Source organism: Vulpes vulpes, chromosome X, assembly GCF_048418805.1.
Source record: "Vulpes vulpes isolate BD-2025 chromosome X, VulVul3, whole genome shotgun sequence".
Taxonomy (NCBI): Eukaryota; Metazoa; Chordata; class Mammalia; order Carnivora; family Canidae; genus Vulpes; species Vulpes vulpes.
The window spans coordinates 12,942,955-12,966,233 of NC_132796.1; the positions used below are offsets into that span (position 1 = coordinate 12,942,955).

At 39.2% G+C, this 23,279-nt stretch overlaps 1 protein-coding gene across 1 annotated transcript in view; it reads left to right on the forward strand.

Annotated features, from left to right (window-relative positions):
* The window catches only part of TXLNG (taxilin gamma), a 54,407-nt gene that overhangs the window by 8,197 nt on the left and 22,931 nt on the right, over positions 1-23,279 (forward strand). Inside the window, exons 2-3 of the mRNA XM_025997523.2 lie at positions 18,476-18,779; positions 22,539-22,630. Coding sequence (XP_025853308.1) covers positions 18,476-18,779; positions 22,539-22,630 — 396 coding nt within the window. The remainder of the gene's footprint in view (positions 1-18,475; positions 18,780-22,538; positions 22,631-23,279) is intronic.

Sequence of the window (23,279 nt, forward strand, 5' to 3'; positions counted from 1 at the left end):
TAAAGATTTTATTTATTTATTCATGAGAGACACAGAGAGAGAGAGAGAGGCAGAGACACAGGCAGAGGGAGAAGCAGGCTCCATGCAGGGAGCCCAACGCGGGACTCGATCCCGGGACTCCAGGATCAGGCCCTGGACTGAAGGCGGCGTTAAACCGCTGCCCACCACATTTATTTTTAACATAACCTTGGAAGAGCATATCCTCTGGAATGAGAGAAAGCTAAGAATTCAGTCTCTGCTTTCTAAGCCCTTAGGCTCATGACTGAGAAGGACAAACTACTTTAAGTTATATCAGTGAGCCTGTTTGTTCATCACACTTGCCTGTAAGATAGTTCTGAGGATTAAATGAGGAAGTATATCAAGTACTGTTGGAGAGGCTTCTGAATGAACCAGAGGAAGTGGCACTCTTGGCTCCCTGTCTTTGTACTTGGTCTCAGGGTCATATTCCCTAGAGGTGGATTTGCTTGGTTAAGGGTGCTGAGATAAGGATCCCTCTCAGACCATGGTTTGAGTGAGTTGGCCTTCTAGTCTCTCTTCCCTTTTTTTTTTTTTTTTTTAAAGATTTATTCATTTATGATAGACATAGAGACAGAGAGAGGCAGAGACACAGGAGGAGGGAGAAGCAGGCTCCATGCCGTGGGACTCGATCCCGGGACTCCAGGATCGCGCCCTGGGCCAAAGGCAGGCGCCAAACTGCTGAGTCACCCAGGGATTCCCCCCCCCTTTTTTTTTAAAGACCTTATTTATTTATTCATGAGAGACACAGAGAGAGGCAGAGACAGGCAGAGGGAGGAGAAGCAGGCTCCGTGCAGGGGCCCCATGTGGGACTTGATCTTGGAACTCCAGGATCACATCCCAAGCCGAAGGCAGATACTCAACCACTGAGCCACCCAGGTGTCCTGTAGTCTCTCTCTTTCTGTTCCACCATAACCAGGACAGCAGTTCTTAAACTTGAGGATCTTTCTGCATACTTAAAAATTATTGAGAACCCTAAGTAGTTTCTGTGGGTTATATCTGATATTTCACGTATTAGAAATTAAAGCAAATTTTAAATAATTATTCATTTAAAAAGAACTCATATAGGGGTACCTGGGTGGCTTAGCCAGTTAAGCATCTGCTTTCAGCTCAGGTCATGATCCCGGGGTCCTGGGATTGAGCCCTGCATCGGGCTCGCTGCTCAGCCGGAGTCTGCCTTTCCCTCTCCAGCTGCCTCTCCCCCAGCTCATGCTCTCTCTTATGCGCGCTCGCTCTCTCTTTCTCAAATAAAATCTTTTTATTTTGATTTTTTAAAAGATTTTATTTATTCATGAGAGAGAGAGAGAGAGGCAGAGACAGAAGCAGGCTCCATGCAGGGAGCCCAATACGGGACGTGATCCCAGGTCTTCAGGATCACACCCTGGATTGAAGGCAGCGCTAAACCGCTGAGCCACCCAGGCTGCCCAAATAAAATCTTAAAAAAAAAAAAAAAAAGAACTCCTATTGTACTAATTATCTATTGCTGTGTTACCCCAAAACTTAATGCTTGAAATGTTTATGATCTCACTCTTCCTATAGGTCAGGAATCTGGGTGTGGCTTAGTTGGGTCCTCTGCTTCAGGGTCTCATGGACTGCACTCATCCGAAGGCCTGATGGGGACAGATCCGTTTCCTAGCTCACTCATGTAGCTGTTTGCAGGATTCAGTTCCTTATGAGCTGTTGGCTCCAGGGTTCCCTTGGTTCCTTGCCACATGGGCCTTTCTATAGGCATCTCACAACATGGCTGCTGGCTTCATCAGAATGACCAAGACTGTCAGCAGAAGAGAGAAGGAAGTTGCAATCTTTTGTCACATAACCATAGAGGTGACATCCCTTCACTTTTGCCAGATTCTCTCTTCATTAGAAGTCAGTCCACTAGGTCTAGTCCACCTTCGGGGGGAGGGGGGGTGGATTATATAAGGTTGTAAATACCAGGAGGATCACTGGGATCATCCAGGGCCATGTCAGAAGCTGCTTACCACATATCAGCATAATGGTTTTTGAAAATTAAATACTGATTTTCCAAAACAACAGACTCCCAAATACAGAGAACAAACTGATGATTGCCAGAGGGGAGATGGGTGGGGGCATGGGTGAAATAGATGAAGGAAGTTTAAAGTGAGAAGAGTGGCATTGTTTTATGTTTTTGTAGATTTCTTTAATGAATGGCTTAATAGCTGAATTCTCATATTCTGTCTTTGGCAGTATGCCATTGTAGTTGAAGTCAGTCTGGCCTTACACATATATGTAGGTGGAACCGGAAGAAGGAGTAGTGTTTTAATAGACAGTTGTGGAAATTCTGATACTACATCAAAACTTGGCAAGTAGTAGTTCTTGAAAGTTAGTCGCCAATGTGGAATCTGAAACTCTACTGAACTTTTAGTACTATTAAAATCTAAATTGATTTTTTTTTAAAGATTTTATTTATTTATCCATGAAAGACAAACAGAGAGAGAAGAGAGAGAAAGAGAGGCAGAGACACAGGCAGAGGGAGAAGCAGGCTCCATGAAGGGAACCTGACGTGGGACTCGATCCCGGGACCCCAGAATCACGCCCTGGGCCGAAGGCAGGCACTAAACCACTGAGCCACCCAGGGATCCCCAGTACTATTAAAATCTAATGGTAATTGTCTGTTTTACACTTGAATGGATATTCTTTCTCCATGTGTCATTTTGTAACATTGCCTACTAGTCATTTGGTTTACCAAATTGTGTTGATCTTCTAAATGTTGACACATTTTCTTATATCAAAATCATGTTAGTATCACCACTGATGTCATCAGGGGAGTCTTTTTTTTTTTTAACAGCATTATATTAGTTTCAGGTGTAAAGCATAGTGATTTAACAATTCTATACATTACTCAGTGTTCACTACTGTTAAGTGTAGTCTCTATGTCACCACAGTGTTATTACATTATTATTGACTTTAGTCCCTATGTTGTATAGAGAAGTCTTAAGTATTGGGAATCTGTCAAACTCATGGTAGCAGGTAGTTTTTAAAAATCCTAAATTTTGGGATGCCTGGGTGGCTCAGGGTTGAACGTCTGGTTTCAACTCAGGGCGTGATTCTGGAGCCCTGGGATCGAGTCCCACGTCGGGCTCCCGGCATGGAGCCTGCTTCTCCCTCCTCCTGTGTCTCTGCCCCCCATAAATAAATAATTAAAAAAGAAAAGATCCCATTACACTGATGTGCAGCATTAGTGCTTTATGTGTACTTTGTCTTCACACAGTTAAAAGGGTATGTACTCATTAGTTGAGATTTAATACAGATTTGTAACTTTATTGCTTCCTCAAGAGCATTTATAAGTAAAAAAGCTCCCCTATCCTCAGAGTACATGATGGTGAAGAAAACCATGACTTCTAGTTTGGTGCTACTGCCTTGATTTTGTTCTAAGGAGCATGCACTGTTACCCTTTATTGCTTTTGTACCGTTAGTACAAATGTTAACATCAAGAGACAAATAATATCTCTGTATTATTATGAAAATAATGTTTGAGCTTGCACACATGACCTGGAAGGGTCCACAGGGACCATACTTTGAGAACCACTGCCCCTGAGTTTTCTCAGAAGTGGGCTCTGCTTTTCCTTTCTTCTTCTTCCCCAAAGACCATTCTGTCAGAAGAGAATAGGCTTATTTTTCCTGGCCCTATTCCTAGGCCTTGTTCTAGGAATGTGGAATCCCAGTTACTACTGACTCAACTGCTTTATCTTGCTAATGGAGCAATTCAGTAATCCTAGCAACCGGAATATTTTTACATTTAATTCCTACTGGCTGGTATAAAGTTAGGTTTTATTTGCTAAAGGCTTGAAGAACATTCTAAACCAAAATACATTCATCATGATTCAGGTGTATGTTGGGGGGGGGGGTGTTAAAATAAAATAAAATAAAATTTACCATTTTAACCCTTTTTAGGCATACCGTTCAATGGCATTAATTACATCAATTACATCAACAGTGTTGTGCAAACAACACAGTCATCCATTTCCAGAACTTTTTCATCTTTCCAAACTGAAACTCTGTACTCCATTCCCCTGGCAACTATTATTCTATTTTCTTTATCTGTTTGACTATTGTCGGTATCGCACATAAATGGAATCATACAGTGTCCTTTTGTGTCTTTTTTTTTTTTTCACTTAACATGATATATATATTTTTAAATTTTATTTTTTTAAACACTTTTGTAGATGTATTTTTTAAAAGATTTTCTTTATTTATTTTAGAGCACTAGCTGGGGGTGGAGGGGCTAGGGAGGAGCAGAATGAGAGGGACAAGCAGATTCCCCACTGAGCACAGGGGGGGTGGAGGGGGTGCCCATGTGGGGCTTGATCTCAGGGCCCTGAGATCATGACCTAAGCTGAAATCAAGAGCTGGGCATTCAACTGACTGAGCCACCCAGGCACCCCTTTTTAAAGTTTATTTAAGTAATCTCTACACCCAGTATGGGGCTCGAACTCATCATCCCCAAATCAAGAGTCCTATGCTCTTCCGACTGGGCCAACCAGGAGCCCTCACTTAAACATGATGTTTTCAAGGTGCATCCATGTTCTAGCATGTGTCAAGATTTTCCTTTTTAAGGTTGAATAATTATTCTAATGTATGTATTATATATCACATTTGTTGATCTGTCAGTGAACACTTGGGTAGTCATCATGATTCTTAACTTCAAATGTGATTCTTTAGGACATCCCCCATAGAAGCATTACCTCCATGCCACGCTCAACAAATGTAGGTCTCAAATAATGGACTTTTTCCCTCTTCTTTGTTCCTTAGTTTATCTGTATAATGGAGTGACATTTCTCACTATCTTAGAATTGTAAGGTAAACTAAATAAGGTATTTAAAATGTTTAGCACAAAGCAATTAGTAGATGTTAGGTTTTTTCCTTCCTCCCTTTACTCAGAACTTAGCCTTATGTATTCTATATTAACCCTCTTTTGTAAATTCCATATATCTCAAACAGTAGACTTAGGGTTTTTTCTTTTCCAGTATATTTTAATTGAGGTAAAATTGGTAATATCACATTATATTAGTTTTAGATGTGCAATATAATAATTCAATATTTGCATACACTACGAAGTGATTGCTACCATGAGTCTGTTTATCATCCATCACCATACAATTGACTTCCTTTACACTTTTGCCCACCTCCAACCCCCTTCCTCTCTAATAACCACCTATCTATTCCCTCTGAGTTTTGTTTTTTAGATTCCACATATAAGTGAAATCATATGATATTTGTCTTTCTCTGACTTGTTTCACTTAGCACAATACCCTCTAGGTCCATCCATGTTGCAAATGGCAAGATTGCATTTTTTTTTTTGATTGCATTCTTTTTTATGGCTGAGTAATACTGCACTGTGTGTATATATATATCACATCTTCCTTATCCATTGATGGATAATTTCCATATCTTGGCTGTTGTAAATAATGCTGCAGTGAATATAGGGATGCAAATATCTTTTCAAATTTGAATTTCCATTTTCTTCAGATAAATAACCAGAAGTGAAATAGATCTTGTGGTAGTTCTATTTTTACCTTTTTTTTTTTTTAAGTTTCTTTTCTTTCTTTTTTTTTTTTTAAAGACTTTATTTATTCGTGAGAGACACAGAGAGAGAGAGGCAGAGACACAGGCAGAGGGAGAAGCAGGCTCCATGCAGGGAGCCCGACGTGAGACTCAATCCCAGGTCTCCAGGATCAGGCCCAGGGCCGAAGGCGGTGCTGAACCGCTGAGCCACCTGGGCTGCTGTAGTTTGAAGTCAGGGAGTGATAGTGTGATACCTCCAGCTTTGCTCTCTTTCTTAAGATTACTTTGGTTATCTTGGGTTTTTAAGTAATTGCATATGAATTTTATATTATTCTAGTTCTGTGAAAAATGCCATTGGAATTTTTTTTTTAAGATTTTATTTATTTATTCATGAGAGACACACACACACACACACAGAGAGAGGCACAGACACAGGCAGAGGGAGAAGCAGGCTCCATGCAAGGAGCCTGATGAGGGACTCGATCCCCAGTCTCCCAGGATCACACCCTGGGCTGCAGGCGGTGCTAAACCGCTGCGCCACCAGGGCTGCCTGCCATTGGAATTTTGATAGGGATTGCATTGAATTTGTAGATTGCCTTGAGTATTATGGACATTTTAGCAATGTGAATTATTTTAATCCATGAGTTTATTCCAGTCCGTGAGCACAGAATATCTTTCCATATATGTGTGTTGTCTTCAGTGTTTCTCAACAGTGTCTTACAGTTTCCAGTGTGTGTGTTTCTTACCTTAAATTTATTCCTTAGGTATTCTTTCTTTTTGATGCCATTTTAGGTGGGTTTTTAAAAATTTCTTTTCCTGATAGTTCTTTATTAGTGTAGAGAAATGCAAACGATTTCTATATATTGATTTTGTATGCTGCAACTTTAGTGGATTCACTTTTTCTAAGAGTTTTTTGGTGGAGTCTTTAGGGTTTTCTATGTGTAGAATCATGTCATCTGCAAAAACTGACAGTTTTGGATGCCTATTCCTTTTTTAACTGGGTGCCTTTTTCTCTTTCTCTTGCCTGTTGCTGTGGCTAGGATTTGCAATACTGTGTTGAATAAATGTGGCAATGGTAGGCATCCTTGTCTTGTTCTTGTTAGAAGAGAAGCTTTCAGTTTTTCACCATTAAGTATGATGTTTGCTGTGGGCTTGTCATATATGGCCTTTATTATGTTGAGGTATGTTCCTTCTACCTACACTTTGTTGAAAGTTTTTATTTTATTCTTTAAAGATTTATTTATTTTAGAGAGAGTGAGTGAGTGTGTGTGTGTGTGTTGGGGGGAGGGTGGAAGCAGAGGAAGAGAATCTCAAGCAGACTCTGAGTGGGGAGCCTGATGACATGGTGCTTGATCTCAGGACCTGGAGATTATGACCTGAGCCAAAATCCGGAGTCAGACATTTAACCGACTGAGCTACCCAGGTGCCCTGAGAGTTTTTATTATAAAATGGATGTTGAATTTCGCCAAATGCTTTTTCTACATCTATTGAGACGATCATGGTTTTTATCATTCATTTTGTTTATGTGGTGTATCATCCTGATATGTGGTTATTGAACCATCTTTGAATTCATTGGAATAAATCCCACTCGATCCCAGTGTATGATCCTTTTAATGTATTGTTGAATTTGACTTGCCAGCATTTTATTTATTTATTCATGGGAAACCCATTGAGAGAGAGAGGCAGAGACACAGGTAGGGAGAGAAGCAGGCTCCATGCAGGCTCCATGCAGGCTGATGTGGGACTCGATCCCGGGTCCCCAGGATCAGGCCCTTGGCTGAAGGCCGTGCTAAACCGCTAAGCCACCCGGGCTGCCCTATTTTTATTATTTTTAAAGTTTCATTTAGTTAAGTAATCTCTACACACAATGTGGAACTTGAACTCACAACCCTGAGATCTAGAGTAGCATGCTTTTCTGACTGAGTCAGCCAGGTACCCCTTGCTAATATTTTGTTGAGGATTTTTGTATCTGTTTTCATTGAGGAGATATTGATCATCTGATTTCACTTGTGAATAGTTAGTTATCCATGCTTGAATTTTTTCAAACTGGTGAAGTGATTTGGTAGATGTCCTAGCCATAGTTATAAACTGAGACCAAATTTAAGTGAGATATTTTCATTTTGAGAATTGTTTTAAGAAGGAAATAAATGAGAAGTGCTACAAAACCTCATGCTTAGTAGCTCCTGCTTCTACTACAATCCAGTAGAAAATGTGAGTATAAAGATTTAGGGGGACAAACCCAGAGGTCTGTAGAGCAGGGCAAAGGGAAAAGATGACATGAAATAGGAACTCCTACAGTCTTAGACTCTGGTCTTGGGGTGTAGTAGTAGAATAATGAGTAAGAATAATATCGTAATCTCACCCCAAAATTAAGAATAAATTAATCAACTTTAAAGTTTTTTTTTTTTTTTTTTTTTTTTTAATGAAAGTAATACATTCACATAGTAAAATGAAAAGTAAGTCTTCATTCATTTCCAGCTTCTAGGCCCACCTCTGTCATGGTAAACAATTTTGAGGATATCCTCAGAAAAAAATTTTGCCAGTATACTGGCTTATATATGAATACAATTTTAATTTATACTGAGACATTCATCTTGCACTAGATGTTTGTCTTTTTCTCTAAAGTATACCTTGGAGATCTGTTCATATTGATGTGGATCTACCTTATTCTTTTGAATAGCTGTAGTTTTACCTTGTATGGATGAGCATTGTTTATTTAACCAGTTCAGTATTTGTAGACACTTAGGTAGTTTTGCGTGGTAACAGTCAGTAGTTTGGTGAATAGCCTTTGCTCTTGAGTGATAATATCTTCAGAGTAAACTAGCAGTGGAATTGTTGGGTGAAAGTGAATGTGTATTCAGACATTGATAGTGCTAAATACTCCCACAAAACTAATACTCTACCAATTAGGCTTCCCAGGACTGTACTGAGGGACCTGTTTGCCCACAGTATGATTTGTTTTGTTCTTTTTAAATCATCCTTTTTATATCCAGTAGGTTAAAGATGATATATATATATATATATATATATATATATATATATATTTAAGATTTTATTTACTTATTCATGAGAGACAGAGAGAGAGGCAGAGACACAGGCAGAGGGAGAAGCAGGCCCCATGTAGGAAGCCCGATATGGGACTTGATCCTGGGACTCTGGGATCATGCCCTGAGCCAAAGGCAGACACTCAACTGCTGAGTCACCCAGTTGTCCCGTATATGTTTTTATTTGTATTTCTTTTATTATGAATGAGGTTAAGCATGTTTTTTTAACTGTGATCTGCTTGTTCACAAACCCTTGCAAATAAGTCTCTGACTCATTTGAAGCTCGTACAAATGTGGCCTTTTGAAGCGGTTCCAAATTGATCTTCCTCTCCTTTAAAAAATAGCTTCTGCGCTTATTTTACTTAGATCTTTTCCATTGCCAAGGTTATGAAGAAAATTTTACTTAGGACCTCTAGTTCTTTGTGGTTTCCATTTTCTGTTTTCCAGTCTTGGTACATCAGAGAGATGCTACAGGATATCAGTTCCTTTTTTCCCGTATGATTTGAGAAATATATGAAATCATTTATCTCCTTTACCGATTTTTTTTCTTTAAAGATTTTATTTATTTATTCATTAGAGACACGGGCAGAGGGAGAAGCAGGCTCCATGCAGGGAGCCCGATGCGGGACTAGATCCCAGATCTCCAGGATCATACCCTGGGCTGAAGGCAGGTGCTTAAGCGCCAAGCCACCCAGGCATCCCCTCCTTTTCCAATTTGAAATGACACTGTATATATGTATGTAATTGAAGATTTTTTTTTCAAAAAAAAAAAAAAGATTTTTTTCACTTATTTGACAGAGCGAGAGAGCACAAGCAGGGGGAGTGGCAGGGAGAGGGAGAAGCAGACTCCTCACTGGGCAGGGAGCCCTGAGATCATGACCTGAGCTGAAGGCAGGGGCCCAACTGACTGAGCCAACCAGGCACCCTGACACTGGTTTTAATATAGTGAATTCCCATATATGGGTCTGCATGGTCTGTTTTGGAAGACAGTGCTATAAAATTAGGAAGTCTCAGACAAGTATTTCATGCTTGAAATAAAAATAAGGTTTCATCTGTGAGAGTTTATATTTTGAGATATTAAGAGTTTTTTGTCATAAAGAATATAGGAAGGGGATACCTTGTTGGCACAATTAAGCATCCAAATATTGGTTTTGGTTCAGGTCATGATCTCAGGGTTATGAGATTGGTGCAGAGGCTGCTTAAGATTCTCTCTCCCTCTCCTTCTGCCCCTCCCACCCCCGAAAAAAGAATATAGGCATATTGTGGAGATGTACTCCAGAATCTAATTATATTCTAGTGCACAGTAATATATCATTTTATCTGTTAAAAATTAAAACCCCTTAATTTCATTTCATTCCTTTGTTCTAACACAGTGAAACAGACTACTATTTAAGGAGCCATCATTATGTAATATATATTTTAAAGGCTTTGGTCCAAAATGGTTAAAACAGAATTTTGAGATGAATGATTGATGCAGTGTTAATGTGTGGAAAAGTTTGCTATCCAGAATAATGCTTTGAAAGACTAAAATAGCTTTAGTATATAAACTATTTTAAATTATTTATACAAAGCTAAAGTCACTTTTCTGATTTAAAAAATATATGAAACCCCCACCAACTCCATCCACCTATTTAAGAAAACAAAAAGGCACATGAAAATGTAAATGTTATAAGTTTGTAAAATTTGTATTTGGAAATGTAAAAACCCCTCAAAGTACTGGATAGGTTTATATTTTGAGGTATTAAGATTCATATTTTAAAAATCAACTAAGGCTGATAGCTGGTCTTGAGAGATAGTATTTTTGGTACCTTTCAGTATTTCCTCAGGCAGTTCTTCCTTCACTGGCTCCCATTGGGTCTGGCAAGCATGGGCTCCTGTCCTCACATTCCCATTTGGTGGTTGACAACTCTTAGGGCTAATTATTAGAAACATAGAGTTGAAGGGATTTTTAGAGATAATTCAGTTTATGCCATGACACAAAAAGTAGGGGCGCTTGCTTGGTTCAGTTGGTTAAGTGTCAGACTCTAGATCTCAAGGTCGTGTGTTCAGGCCCCAAGTTGGGCCAAAAAAGTAAAACAACAACCTCAATGCCTTAAATAATCACTTAAAATTATTTAAAGATATCCCTACCCCCAAATTAGTCCTGTCTTACCTCCCTAAATTCCAGAGTTAATCACTGCTAAAAATCTTAAAGCTCTTTCCCAATGTTTTCCTAATTTCATGCTAGTATATGTAGCATGCTATATATTTTTAGACATCATTTAACTTCTTAGGTTTATTTTGTAACTGCATGAGAGATCTGTTTGACTTTTCATTTTTCAAGGCCAATGTATGAAGTGTGAGAGGAGTTGTGTAATGAAGAAAACCTAGGCTCTTGAGTTTGACAGACCTGGTTTTGAATTATTCGAATTCCTTTTATTGACTTTAATATGATTGTGGGCAAGTTATTGCAACTCACTGTTTCATTTTCCTTATCTGGGAACAGCAAGACTCACCTCTCAGAGAGGAAGGTTAAATGGTGTAATAAAGGAACCTGCATGTTCTGAAAGTTTCCTTTACCTACTCGATAAATTTTTCCAAGACTCTTTGGGAACCCAAGGCAAGCTACACTCTCTCCTCAGGAAAAGGCATAAATGTGCATAATCTTTCCCAACTGCTCCCTCTAAAGGGCCACCCTGGCCCTCAGTGGCAAGGACTGAGTAATTTCTGCTTTTAACACATGGCCTGGCACTGGTTGAAGACATTCGATCTCATTTAAGCAGATGGTAGTTGAAATAATTAGGAAGTGAATGTGGGTGTTGGCTTTTTGTTTTTGTTTTTTGCTTTTTTAGATGAGTGGTAGTAAAGGAACAGCCATTACTAAAAATATTGAAGCCCTTTAAACAAAATAAGTGAAAGAAATAAGGCTCTTTAGCTTCAGTAATATTTGAGAGAGCATAAATGAAAGTATTAAACTTTAAAATTATTCAAATTTACAGAGAAGGGAAAGAAACTTATTTAAATGCTTTTTTCTTTAGGTTTTTAATTCCTATGTGATTTTAGTTTCAAATGTACTGATGGAATAAGCTATTATAAGTAGTAGATGAATACAGTGTATTTACCTTTGCAAAAATTTCTATAATAGCTATTCTTTGGGACACCTGGGTGGCTCAATGGTTGAGCGCCTGCCTTTGGCCCAGGGCATGATCCTGGGTGCAGGGATCGAGTCCCACATCAGGCTCCCTGCATGGAGCGTGCTTCTCCCTCTGCCTGTGTCTCTGCCTCTCTCTCTGTGTCTCTCATGAATAAATAAATAAAATCTTAAAGCTATTCTTTGGTCCCACAATTAATGGTGAGCTGTTGGCTATCCATTTTGAAGGCATCTCTTTTTCACTTAAGGAATCATCTTAGCTCCAGGTATTTAGACAGTGGAAGGAAGGTTGAGAAATCTATCTTTTGACAGGAGGGGCGTGGCTAGGGTGGGGGTTGTTGGGGTTTAGGGCTCTAGTAAATACTGCTGTGGCAGGATGACCTGCTCTCTCTAGTGTCTTTCAAGCTCTAAGAGCTGTGTGTGCTGCTTATGACTGTAGACCATAAACAAAATAAAAATGTGATAGCTCTTGCTTTATGATTTTCAGGGAAAAGTTCGAATAGAAGTTTATCTTAAAACTACTTATTGTTGATTTCATTTTCATTTGAGGTTGGAATTTTTTTTTTTTTTTAAGATTTTTTAGAATTTACTTATTCATGATAGTCACACAGAGAGAGAGAGAGAGAGAGAGAGAGAGAGAGAGGCAGAGACACAGGCAGAGGGAGAAGCAGGCTCCATGCAGGGAGCCCGACATGGGATTCGATCCTGGGTCTCCACGATCGTGCCCTGGGCCAAAGGCAGGCGCCAAACCGCTGCGCCACCCAGGGATCCCTGGAATTTCAATAAACATTTCCTCCTTAGTTTTCCTAATGTTAGGTACTATATTACTCTATTCATCTTGATATATTTTTTTTTAAGACCAACAAACTGTTATGAATGTCTCTAACTTGAAAGACAAAAACAGGCATACTATGAAAGCTTGGTGTCTCCTCTTCTCCACTGCCACTTCCAGTTTCTCTCCATTAGTGTGTTTCTTTGTATCCTTCCAGAGATTGTATAGGATTCCCACTCATAAACTTAAACAACCACCCCCTCACATACACCCAAATCTTGGCATACAGTACATAGTATAGGGCATTTTTCTTTTTCCTCTTTTGGCGTATCCTTACAGATCAGTAATTATACAACTACCTTCTTTTTTTAATAGGTGCTGTAGTACTCCATTGTATTGATGTACCACAGTTGATCTATCTAGTCCATTATTTTGGTGGGTGTGTGTGTAGTCTTTATTATTCATTTTTTTTGTTTTATTTATTTTATTTTATTTTATTTTATTTTATTTTATTTTATTTTATTTTATTTTATTTTTAAGATTTTATTTATTTATTCATGAGAGACACACACACAGAGAGGCAGAGACATGGGCAGAGGGAGAAGCAGGCTCCATGCAGGGAGCCTGACGTGGGACTCGATCCTGGGTCTCCAGGATCACGCCCTGGGCCAAAGGCAGATGCTAAACTGCTGAGCCACCCAGGGATCCCCTCTTCTGTGATTTCTTCATATTGTTTGTCCATTTTTATTGGGTTGTGGATCTTAATATTGTTTATTTCACTTGAGTATCCATTTGTGTTAAATTAATTTTGGGGCCGCCTGGGTGGCTCAGTTGACCAGCCTACTCTTGATTTGGGCTTTGGTTATGATCTTGGGTTGTGGGATGGAGCCCCATGTCTGGCTCTGTGCTGGGCATGTAGCCTACTTGGAATTCTCTCTCTTCCTCTGCCCCTGCCTCCTCCCATGCCTCTCGCTCTCAAATAAAAAAAAAAAAATTTAATTTTTTTTATCTTGGGGCAACTGGGTGGCTCAGCAGTTGAGCGTCTGCCTTCAGCTTGGGTCATTATCTCAGGGTCCTGGGATTGAGTCCCACATCGGCTCCCTGTGGGGAGCCTGCTTCTTCTTCTGCCTGTGTATCTGCCTCTCTGTGTCTCTTGTGAATAAGTAAATAAAATCTTTAGGGATGCCTGAGTGGCTCAGAGGCTGAGCGTCTGCCTTTCGCTCAGGGCATGATCCTGGGATCCAGGATCGAATCCCACATCGGGCTCCCTGCATGGAGCCTGCTTCTCCCTCTGCCTTGTGTCTCTTCCTCTCTCTGTGTGTCTCTTGTGAATAAATAAATAAAATCTTAAAAAAAATTATAAAATCTTTTAAAAATTTTGTTTTTGTGCTCGCTTCGGCAGCACATATATTTAAAAAATTTTTTTTATCTTAAATGACTGTAGAAATTTTAATAATTTTTTTATTTAAAAAAATTTGTTTTAAGATTTTTATTTTACTTATTCATGAGATACACAGAGAGAGGGAGAGAGAGGCAGAGACACAGGCAGAGGGAGAAGCAGGCTCCACGCAGGGAGCCCGACACGGGGCTCGATCCCGGGACTCCAGGATCATGCCCTGGGCCGAAGGCAGTTCCTAAGCCGCTGAGCCACCCAGGGATCCCCCAGAAATTTTAATGAAATTTACATATGTTGAGGAGCCTGGGTGGCTCAGTGGTTGAGTGTCTGCCTTTGGCTCAGGTCGTGATCCTGGGGTCCTGGGATTGAGTCCTGCGTTGGACTCCCCACAGGGAACCTGCTTCTCCCTCTGCCCATGTCTCTCATGAATAAATAAAATCTTTTTAAAAATTTACATATGTTCTGTAATGCTTCCACTGTTCTTAGTATGAACAGTTACTGAATTTTTTTCAATTCCAAGAGTAATAAAAATTCATGGTAGTTAAACTAGGAAATATAGGGAAGGAAAAAGAAACACCACCTGTTTAAAAACTGTTTAAAAATAAACATTATTAGGGTGCCTGGGTGGCTCAGTTGGTTAAGTGACTCTTGATTTCAGCTCAGGTCACGATCTCAGGGTTGTGAGATTGATCCCTTTGTCCACCTCTATGCTGCAGATGGAGCCTGCTTAAGATTCTCTCCCTCCTTCCTTCCCCTACTTTGTGTTCTCTCTTGCTCTCTGTCTTAAAAAAAAAAAAATTGCCTCTCCCTCTCTGCTTCCTCCCTCTAAAAAATAATAAAAATAACCTTTATTAATATGTAAATGTATTTTCTCCCAACATTTTTTTTCTTAAGATTTTATTTTTACAAAATCTCTACACGCAGCATGGCACTCAGATTTACAATCCCAAGATCAGAGTCACACGCTCTAGCAACTGAGCCAGTCAGGTGCACCTCCTCCCAACACTTTTTTTTTTTTTTTTTTAAAGATTTTATTTATTCACTCATGAGAGACACAGAGAGAGGCAGAGACATAGAGGGAGAAGCAGGCTCCTCGCAGGGAGTCTGATATGGGACTCGATTCCTGGACCGGGGTCCACAACCTGAGCCAAAGGCAGACTCTCAACCACTGAGCCACCCAAGTGTTCCCCTCCCAGCACTTTGTGTGTGTGTATGTACATACATGCATTAAATACACATGTGTATATATGAAACATGGGTGCGTACTGTTTTGCAATTTGTTTTTATTTATTTATTTTTAATTTTTTTTTTTTTTGCTATTTGTTTTTATATAGTATTTGGCAGGGGGCATCTCTACCCACTACTAAATAGATTTCCGTTAGATGGCTGGGCCAGAACAAGGGTGTTTGCATAGCAGACAAAGGGTAGTCTTGAAGCGTTGTATCATTGTAGTTAAAAGTGGACTCAGAAACCAAACGGCCAGGGTTCAAATCTTTGCTCTGCTGTTTACTCATTGTGATCTTTGGCAGCATACTTAACTTTACTGTGTCAGTTTACTCATCTGGAAAATGGAGATAATAATAGTACTTGTGATATTATTGTGAGGCTTATGTTAGTGAATATAGGAGAGTGCTTACACTTGTGTCAGGATGTAGTATTTGCTGTATAAATACTAGCTGCTACTATACAGGAAATTATACCCAAGAAAAGGCATTCAGAATGGGTATCAGAGTAGAGTAGGAAGTTGTATTTGCCATGTAATATAGGGAGGTGAGGGCTGAGAAATAATTTGTAATTTAAAGTTGTTGGCCTGAGGGGCACCTGGGTCATTTAAGCATCTGCCTTCATCTTAGGTCACGATCCTGGGGTACTGGGATCAAGCCCCGTGTTGGGCTCCCTACTCATTGGGGAGCCGCCTCCTCTCTCTCCTCCCTGGCTTGTGCCCTCTCTCACTATCTCTGTCGTTATCTCTGTCTCTCTGTCTCAAATAAATAAATGGAATCTTTAAAAAAAAAAAAAAGTTATTGGCCTAAGAATTTGCTTCATATCATGTCCCAGTGCAGAGCCTCAAGTAGGTTCTTGAACAGATAGTCCTTACAGTAGACAAATTGGGGCCTGCTATTTTTTTTTTTAAGATTTTATTTATTTATTCATGAGAGACACAGGCAGAGGGAGAAGCAGGCCCCACGCAGGGAGCCTGACGTGGGACTAGATTCCGGGCCTCCAGGATCACACCCTGGGCTGAAGGTGGCGCTAAACCGCTGAGCCACCTGGGCTGCCCGGGGCCTGCTATTTCAGGAGTCTAGCTAGACCTGGGCTTACTCATAAACAAAGATTTAGTAGCACCAAAGTTGGTCTTTCATTAGCAAGTATGAAAAATACATCAAAACTAGTTGTACAGGAGAGAAGGGAAATGTAATACTGTCTTCTTTTTCTCTAACTTCTGTAGTAATGTTTAGGTACTTTCCATGGCTTGTTTTCAGCCATTTTGGTCCCTTCTGTTCTTCATCAATTGGCAGTTGAGTGTCTTTTATGCATAAGCTTTGCTGTCGAGGAGGATATGTATAGCAAATAAGTGATAGTGTAATGTGTGTGACAGGAGCTGAGAAGTGAAAGTGGAGTGTCTGGAAAGACCAAAAAAAAAAAAAAAAAAGCAGTAGTATTAATAACTGAAGATATTGATAAAATAGAAGGACAGCATGAGATGTAATGGTTATATACTCTACACATTAATTCAGTGTCCTTAATGTCCTTAATTCAGTGCCACCAGCTATTATTGTGAGTTAGGTAAACATTTGATCTTTCTAGTCCTTCAACTTTTTTCTGTCTATGATGGTTGAAATTGACCTATATGCCTTTAATCTGAAAGCCAGAGTAACTTATAATTAAATCTATGACATTTTGAAATAGGTGAATATATTTTGCCTTTTCTCAAATTGAAAGAACAGTGATAGAAAGCTCTAGCAAATTATACATCTGATAAGAGACTTGAATCTGGCATATATAAAGAACTCTTACAACTCAATAATAAAATTACAAATACCCTAGTTAATAAAAGGGCAAAGGATCTAAATAAACATTTCTCCAAAGGAGGTATACAAATGGCCAATAAGCATATGAAAAGATTCTCAACATCATTAATCATTAGATGAGATACCTTCACACTGTAGTGGCTGCAATCAAAAGGACAGGCAAAAACAAGTGTTGGTGAGAATGTAGAAATAATGGAACCTTAACACACTGATAATAGGAATATAAAATGGTGTAGTCACTTAGAAAAACAGTTTCACGGTTCCTCAAAAGGTTAAACAGTGACCCTGTGACCCAGCAGTTGCACTCCTAGGTATATACCCTGCAGAAATATAAACATGTCCACAGAAGGACTTGTACATCAATGTTCATAACAGAATTATTCATAATAGCCAATAGTTGGAAATAATCAGAATGTCCCATTAACTGATGAATGGTTAAATGTGGTATATCCAGGGCAGCCCGGATGGCTCAGCGGTTTAGCACCCCCTTCAGCCCAGGGCCTGATCCTGGAGACCCAGGATCGGGTCCCACATCGGGCTCCCTGCATGGAGCCTGCTTCTCCCTCTGCCTGTGTCTCTGCCTCTCTCCCTGTGTCTCTCATAAATAAATAAAATCTTTAAAAAAAATGTGATATATCCAAACTATGGAGTCTTATTTGGCAATAAAGAGAAATGAAGTAGTGATACATAATACAACATGGATGAACCTTGAAATCATGCTATGTGAAAGAAGCCAAACATAAAAGGCCACAATTATCTGATTTTATTTATGTGAACCGTTCAGAACAATTAGTTGCCTAGGATTGAGGGTAATGGGAGGGTTTCTTTTTGAGGTGACAGGAGTATTCTAAGATTGATGATGGTGGTGGTTGCACAACTCTGTGAATATATTTTTTTAAAAACCAGTGGGGAAAGAGATTGTGGGGAAAGAATGTATGCTTCTAAGAATAAAAGTCTTTTTTTTTTCTTTTCTTTTTTTTGTTTTTTTTTTTTTTAAATAAAAGTCTTGTTGAAGAAGGGACAGTCAGTCATGACTTCATCCTGTATTCCATTGGTGGGAGCTTCACATGGGAGTTCCACTTAGGTATAGAGGGCTGGGAAGTGGAGTCCCAGGCTGAGCATTTGTCCAGCAGTGCCAGCTCTAGAGGATATTGGAGGAGCATGGGTTTTTGCTGGATAGCTAGTGAGCCATCTCTGCTGTACCATTTCATCAAGGATAAGAACAGAATAATTAATGTTCATAACTTAGAGGATAATTTTACTTCTAAGATGCTTATTATTTTAAGTGGTGAATTTTTGTAGGGAAATAAGTTTAGATTTACAACTAAATGGCTTTTCTCACTTCCTATGGTACCATTTAGTTGTGTGATTTGTTTTAACTTTAATTTTCTTATACTTTATAGTTATGTCCCTTCTCTGAAACTTAAAAATATTTACATCAATTTTACAAATACTAAGAAAGAAAAAAGCTGTCAACCTTTGGTGTGTCATTGGATGTAAACATTAATTACATTTGATATAACTCCTCTTTGTATATTTTTTCTTTTCCTCTTTTCCCTCTAGTTTGTGATTGGCACAATGGAAGAAGCTGGAATGTGTGGGTTAGGGGTGAAATCAGATATGTTGCGCAACTCTCAATCGAATGATATTCTTCAACATCAAGACTCAAATTGTGGTGGCACAAGTAACAAGCATTCATTGGAAGAGGATGAAGGCAGTGATTTTATTACAAAGAACAGGAGTTTGATGAGCCCAGCATACTGCACACAAAAGTCAAGAGAGGAAATTCCTGGGCGAGAAGCTCGAATAGATCCGCCTGACGGTCAGCAGGATTCCGAATGCAACAGGAACAAAGAGAAAACTTTAGGTAATAATCTGTGCTCAGTGGTTAGATATTTTTTCTTTTTTTGGACATTTTTACGTGCTCTTTTTACTTCTGTTTTCTGCAGCACAGGTGATTATGAACATAGCCACTGTTGAGGTAAATGTTGTTTAGCTAATACATTTATTGTCTTCAGTGGGGTCAGTCTGCGTATCTACTGCATTTTGTGCAGGAGACAAAGAGAGTAGGAAGTTGTTTTCTCTGAATAATCAAGAATAGGCTTTCTTGACAAAATTGGGGGCCAACTTGACAGAAGTAGTATTTGACTTGCCTTGTTTGCATCTTTAGTGTAGTCTGAAATTTACAGTATATATTTATTTGATTGTTTTATTGAAAATCTAGTCATAACACTTGAGAGACAACATAATGTTATCTGTAGTTCAGAAAGTGGGTTAAGACTGGCTTTCAAGGGTATGTTTTCTTTCTCCTGCTGTGTTTGAGATTTAGGACTAAGAAAGTAATATGTTAAGTCTTGTTATGAAATCTGAAATCCCCTTTTATTTTAGCCTTACTCATTGCTCTTAAATTTTTTATACTTAGTATACCTAAGATTAACAGTGTTTGATTTATATGGTTTTTTATATAGAATTGTCCTTATTAAATATATTTCCTGCTAACTTGGAAAACCTAAAAATTATAGAAATACAAGAAATAATTCTAATTCCTTACAAATAAATTTCTTCAAAATCAGCAGCCCCAATTACCTGTGTAAAAGCAGATGGAGTCTTAAGTTACACACAGTCGGTCACCTGGCTGGCTCACTTGGGGAGCGTGACTCTTGATCTTGGGGTTGTGAATTTGAACTCCATTTAGGTGTAGAGGTTTTTTTTGTTTTTGTTTCTTTTTTGTTTTTTTTTAGATTTTATTTATTTATTCATGAGAGACACAGAGAAGCAGAGACATAGGCAGAAGGAGAAGCAGGCTCCATGCAGGGAGCCCGATGCGAACTTGATCCTGGGACTCTGGGATCATGCCCTGAGTCAAAGGCAGATGCTCGACCGCTGAGCCACCCAGACGTCTCTAGAGAATCTTTATTTATTTATTTTTTTAAAATTTTTTAATTATTTATTTATGATAGTCATACAGAGAGAGAGAGAGGCAGAGACAGACATAGGCAGAGGGAGAAGCAGGCTCCATGCACCGGGAGCCTGACGTGGGATTCGATCCCGGGTCTCCAGGATCGCGCCCTGGGCTAAAGGCAGGCGCCAAACCGCTGCGCCACCCAGGGATCCCCTAGAGAATCTTTAAATAATTTTTTTTTTTTAAGATTTTATTTGTTCATGGGAGACACAGAGAGGCAGAGACATAGGTGGAGGGAGAAGCAGCTCCTCAAGGGGAGCCCAATGTGGAACTCGATCCCTGGACCCCGGAATCACACTGAGCTGAAGGCAGATGCTCAACCACTGAGCCACCAGGCACCCCCCAAATTTTTTTTTTAAGTTGTGCATAATGTTACCACGTGACCCAGCAACTCTGCCTCTAGGTATATACCCAAGAGGGTTGAAAACACATGTCCATGCAAAAATGTGTACATGAGTGTTCATGGCAGCCTTTTTCATAATAGCCAAAAAGTTGAAATAACACAGTTATCTATCAACTGATGAATGAATAAACAAAATGTGGTATATCTGTATAATGGAATATTACTCAGCTATAAAAAGGAATGGAGTAGTGATAACATCCTACATGGGTGAATCTTGAAAACGTGCTAAATGAAAGGAACCAGACACAAAAGGCCACATAATAGGATTCTCTTTTATATGAAATGTTCAGAATTGGCAAGTCCATGGACACAGAAAGTGGCATAGTGGTTGCCAGGATCCTGGTTGGGGAGCAAGAGGGAGAGACTGCTAAAGGATATGAAGTTTCTTTTTGTGGTGATGAAAATGTTCTGGAATTAGGCAGTGGTGATGGTTGTACAACTTTGCAAATGTACTCCATTGTACACTTTTAGATTAAAAGGGTGAATTTTATGGTATGTGAATTGTGTTTCAAGAAAACCTCAGATGGAAAATATGAGTTTTAAAATCTTGGTTAAGGGCACCTGGATGGCTCAGTCAGTTAAGTGTCTGCCTTCCGCTCAGGTCATGATCCCAGGGTCCTGGCTCAGCAAGGAGCCTGCTTCTTTCTCTCCCCCTTGCTCCTCCCCTCTGCTCATTCTCTCTCTCTCTCTGTGTCAAATAAATAAATGAAATCTTTTTTTTTTTTTTTAAGATTTTGTTTATTTATTCATGAGAGACACACACAGAGAGAGGCAGAGATATAGGCAGAGGGAGAAGCAGGCTCCATGCAGGGAGCCCGACGTGGGACTTGATCCCGGGACTCCAGGATCATGCCCTGAGCTGAAGGCAGACGCTTAACCGCTGAGCCACCCAGGGATCCCGAAATCTTTAAAAATAAAATAAAGTCTTGGTTAAAAATTGCGGTTTCACTATGGTTACTTCTAATCATGTTTAATAATCATGTTTAGCCATCTCTTTCAGAATTCTTATTGGCCTTGGGCTGTAAATGAGAGGTTTTGTTACTGAAATTTTGTGTGGATAGGAAGGTGTTCTACTTTATTTTATCATTATTTTTTAAAGATTTTATTTATTTATTTATTTATTTATTTATTTATTTATTTTTATTTATTTATGAATGAATGAATGAATGATGGGGGGCAGAGACACAGGCAGAGGGAGAAACAGGCTCCATGCCGGGAGCCTGACGTGGGACTCGATCCCGGGACTCCACGATCGCGCCCTGGGCCAAAGGCAGGCGTGAAACTGCTGAGCCACCCAGGGATCCCCGGTGTTCTACTTTAAAGTTTGCATTTTTTCCTCATAGCAGTCTCTCTACCATGTACCAAAGTCCTTTAATATATCTTTTTAAGGGGCACCTGGGTGGCTCAGTGGTTGAGCATCTGCCTTTGGCTCAGGTCACGATCCCGGGGTCCTGGGATCGAGTCCTGCATCAGGCTCCTCGCAAGGAGCCTGCTTCTCCCTTTGCCTGTGTCTCTGCCTCTCTCTCTCTCTGTCTCTCTCATGGATAAATCTTTAAAAATATATACATATGTATTTTTTAAATGAAATATCCTACATATAAGAGTAAACACTTTAAAAAATAAAAATGATTCCTTAAGAAGTAAAATATTATCACTTATTTTGAAAGGCCATTTGTCCTCTATTTCAGCCACCTGCTTCTCCCTGCCAAAACGTTTTAAAAATACTGTTGCTGGCTCCTCCTGTGGGGAAAAGAATTTATGTTGACATCCTTTTATTTACACTAGGTTAACACACAGAATGTGCTTACTAAATCATCAGAAGTTATTTAAATTACTTATAGAAAAGATACATGTCACAAGTGATTATGTGCATCTTAGATCGAGAATACCAACTGAAATTCCCTTTGAACTTGCTTCTATATTTGTACTCGGTTAGGAAGCTTTTAAAAATATTCTGCCCTTTGTAACTTGCCCTTTGTCTTAACTTGGACATCAATGGTTAAGCAAGGGAATTTTTAAGCCTTCAGCAAGAGTTCTTACAAATAGCTAGCGGTATTAGTGAAGAAATTTGGGGTGGGGGTGGGAAGGGAGAGGTTCCTGCTAATCCAGAATTTAAAAATAGCTTTCTTAATTTAGCTGATAAATCTCTTATGTCTAGTTAACAGGCACAAATTATTTTACTCTACATGTTAGAACATAAGAAGTATTATGTAGAATTTACAGTTTAGATTTGATCTCATTCTTATCTTGTTGATCATCAGGAAAAGAAGTTTTGTTATTGATGCAAGCCCTAAACACCCTTTCGACTCCAGAAGAGAAGCTGGCAGCTCTCTGTAAGAAATATGCTGATCTTGTGAGTATTAAATCAAGGCAGTAAGGTTCAAATGAAATAACAGCAAAATGTGTATATACTTGATAAGCTTTAAAAAATACTTTCATATAGCTTTAGATGTAAAATTGTATTGTATTCCAGAATCGAAGAGGGGAGTGTCATTTCTTGGGGCTTTTTGTTGTTTGTATGACTTCATTATATAGGCTGATACATATAGGACTTTATAATGCTACAATATGGCATTGATTTTCTAAAACTCAGTTTTAGAATGAAAAGGCTGACTTAGAAATACCCTGTTGTGATGCTTTAGATGCTAGTCAGGGTGTAGTGGTTCCTGTATTTAACTTTTCCCAAGAGAATTCTAGAGATAAAGGTTCTACCCATTGTGATTGAAATTGTGAGTTAGATGAAATAGTCTACTAAAACAATACTGTGTCTCAGGAAATATTTATTTCACATTTACTATGTGCCAGACATTTCTTTTTCCATCTTCTAAAGAAACTGACCTCATTTGTTCTGGGCCTTTGTTATTTCAAGTAGCAACATGGAAACCCTGCCATCCTCTTTAGGTTGAAGAATGGGGAAATCCTAGAACCCTTTGAAGTTAGGGTTGTGGGAAACAGAATGAGTAGTAATATAAATGCTAAAAGTAATAATGCCTTTTGTGAAA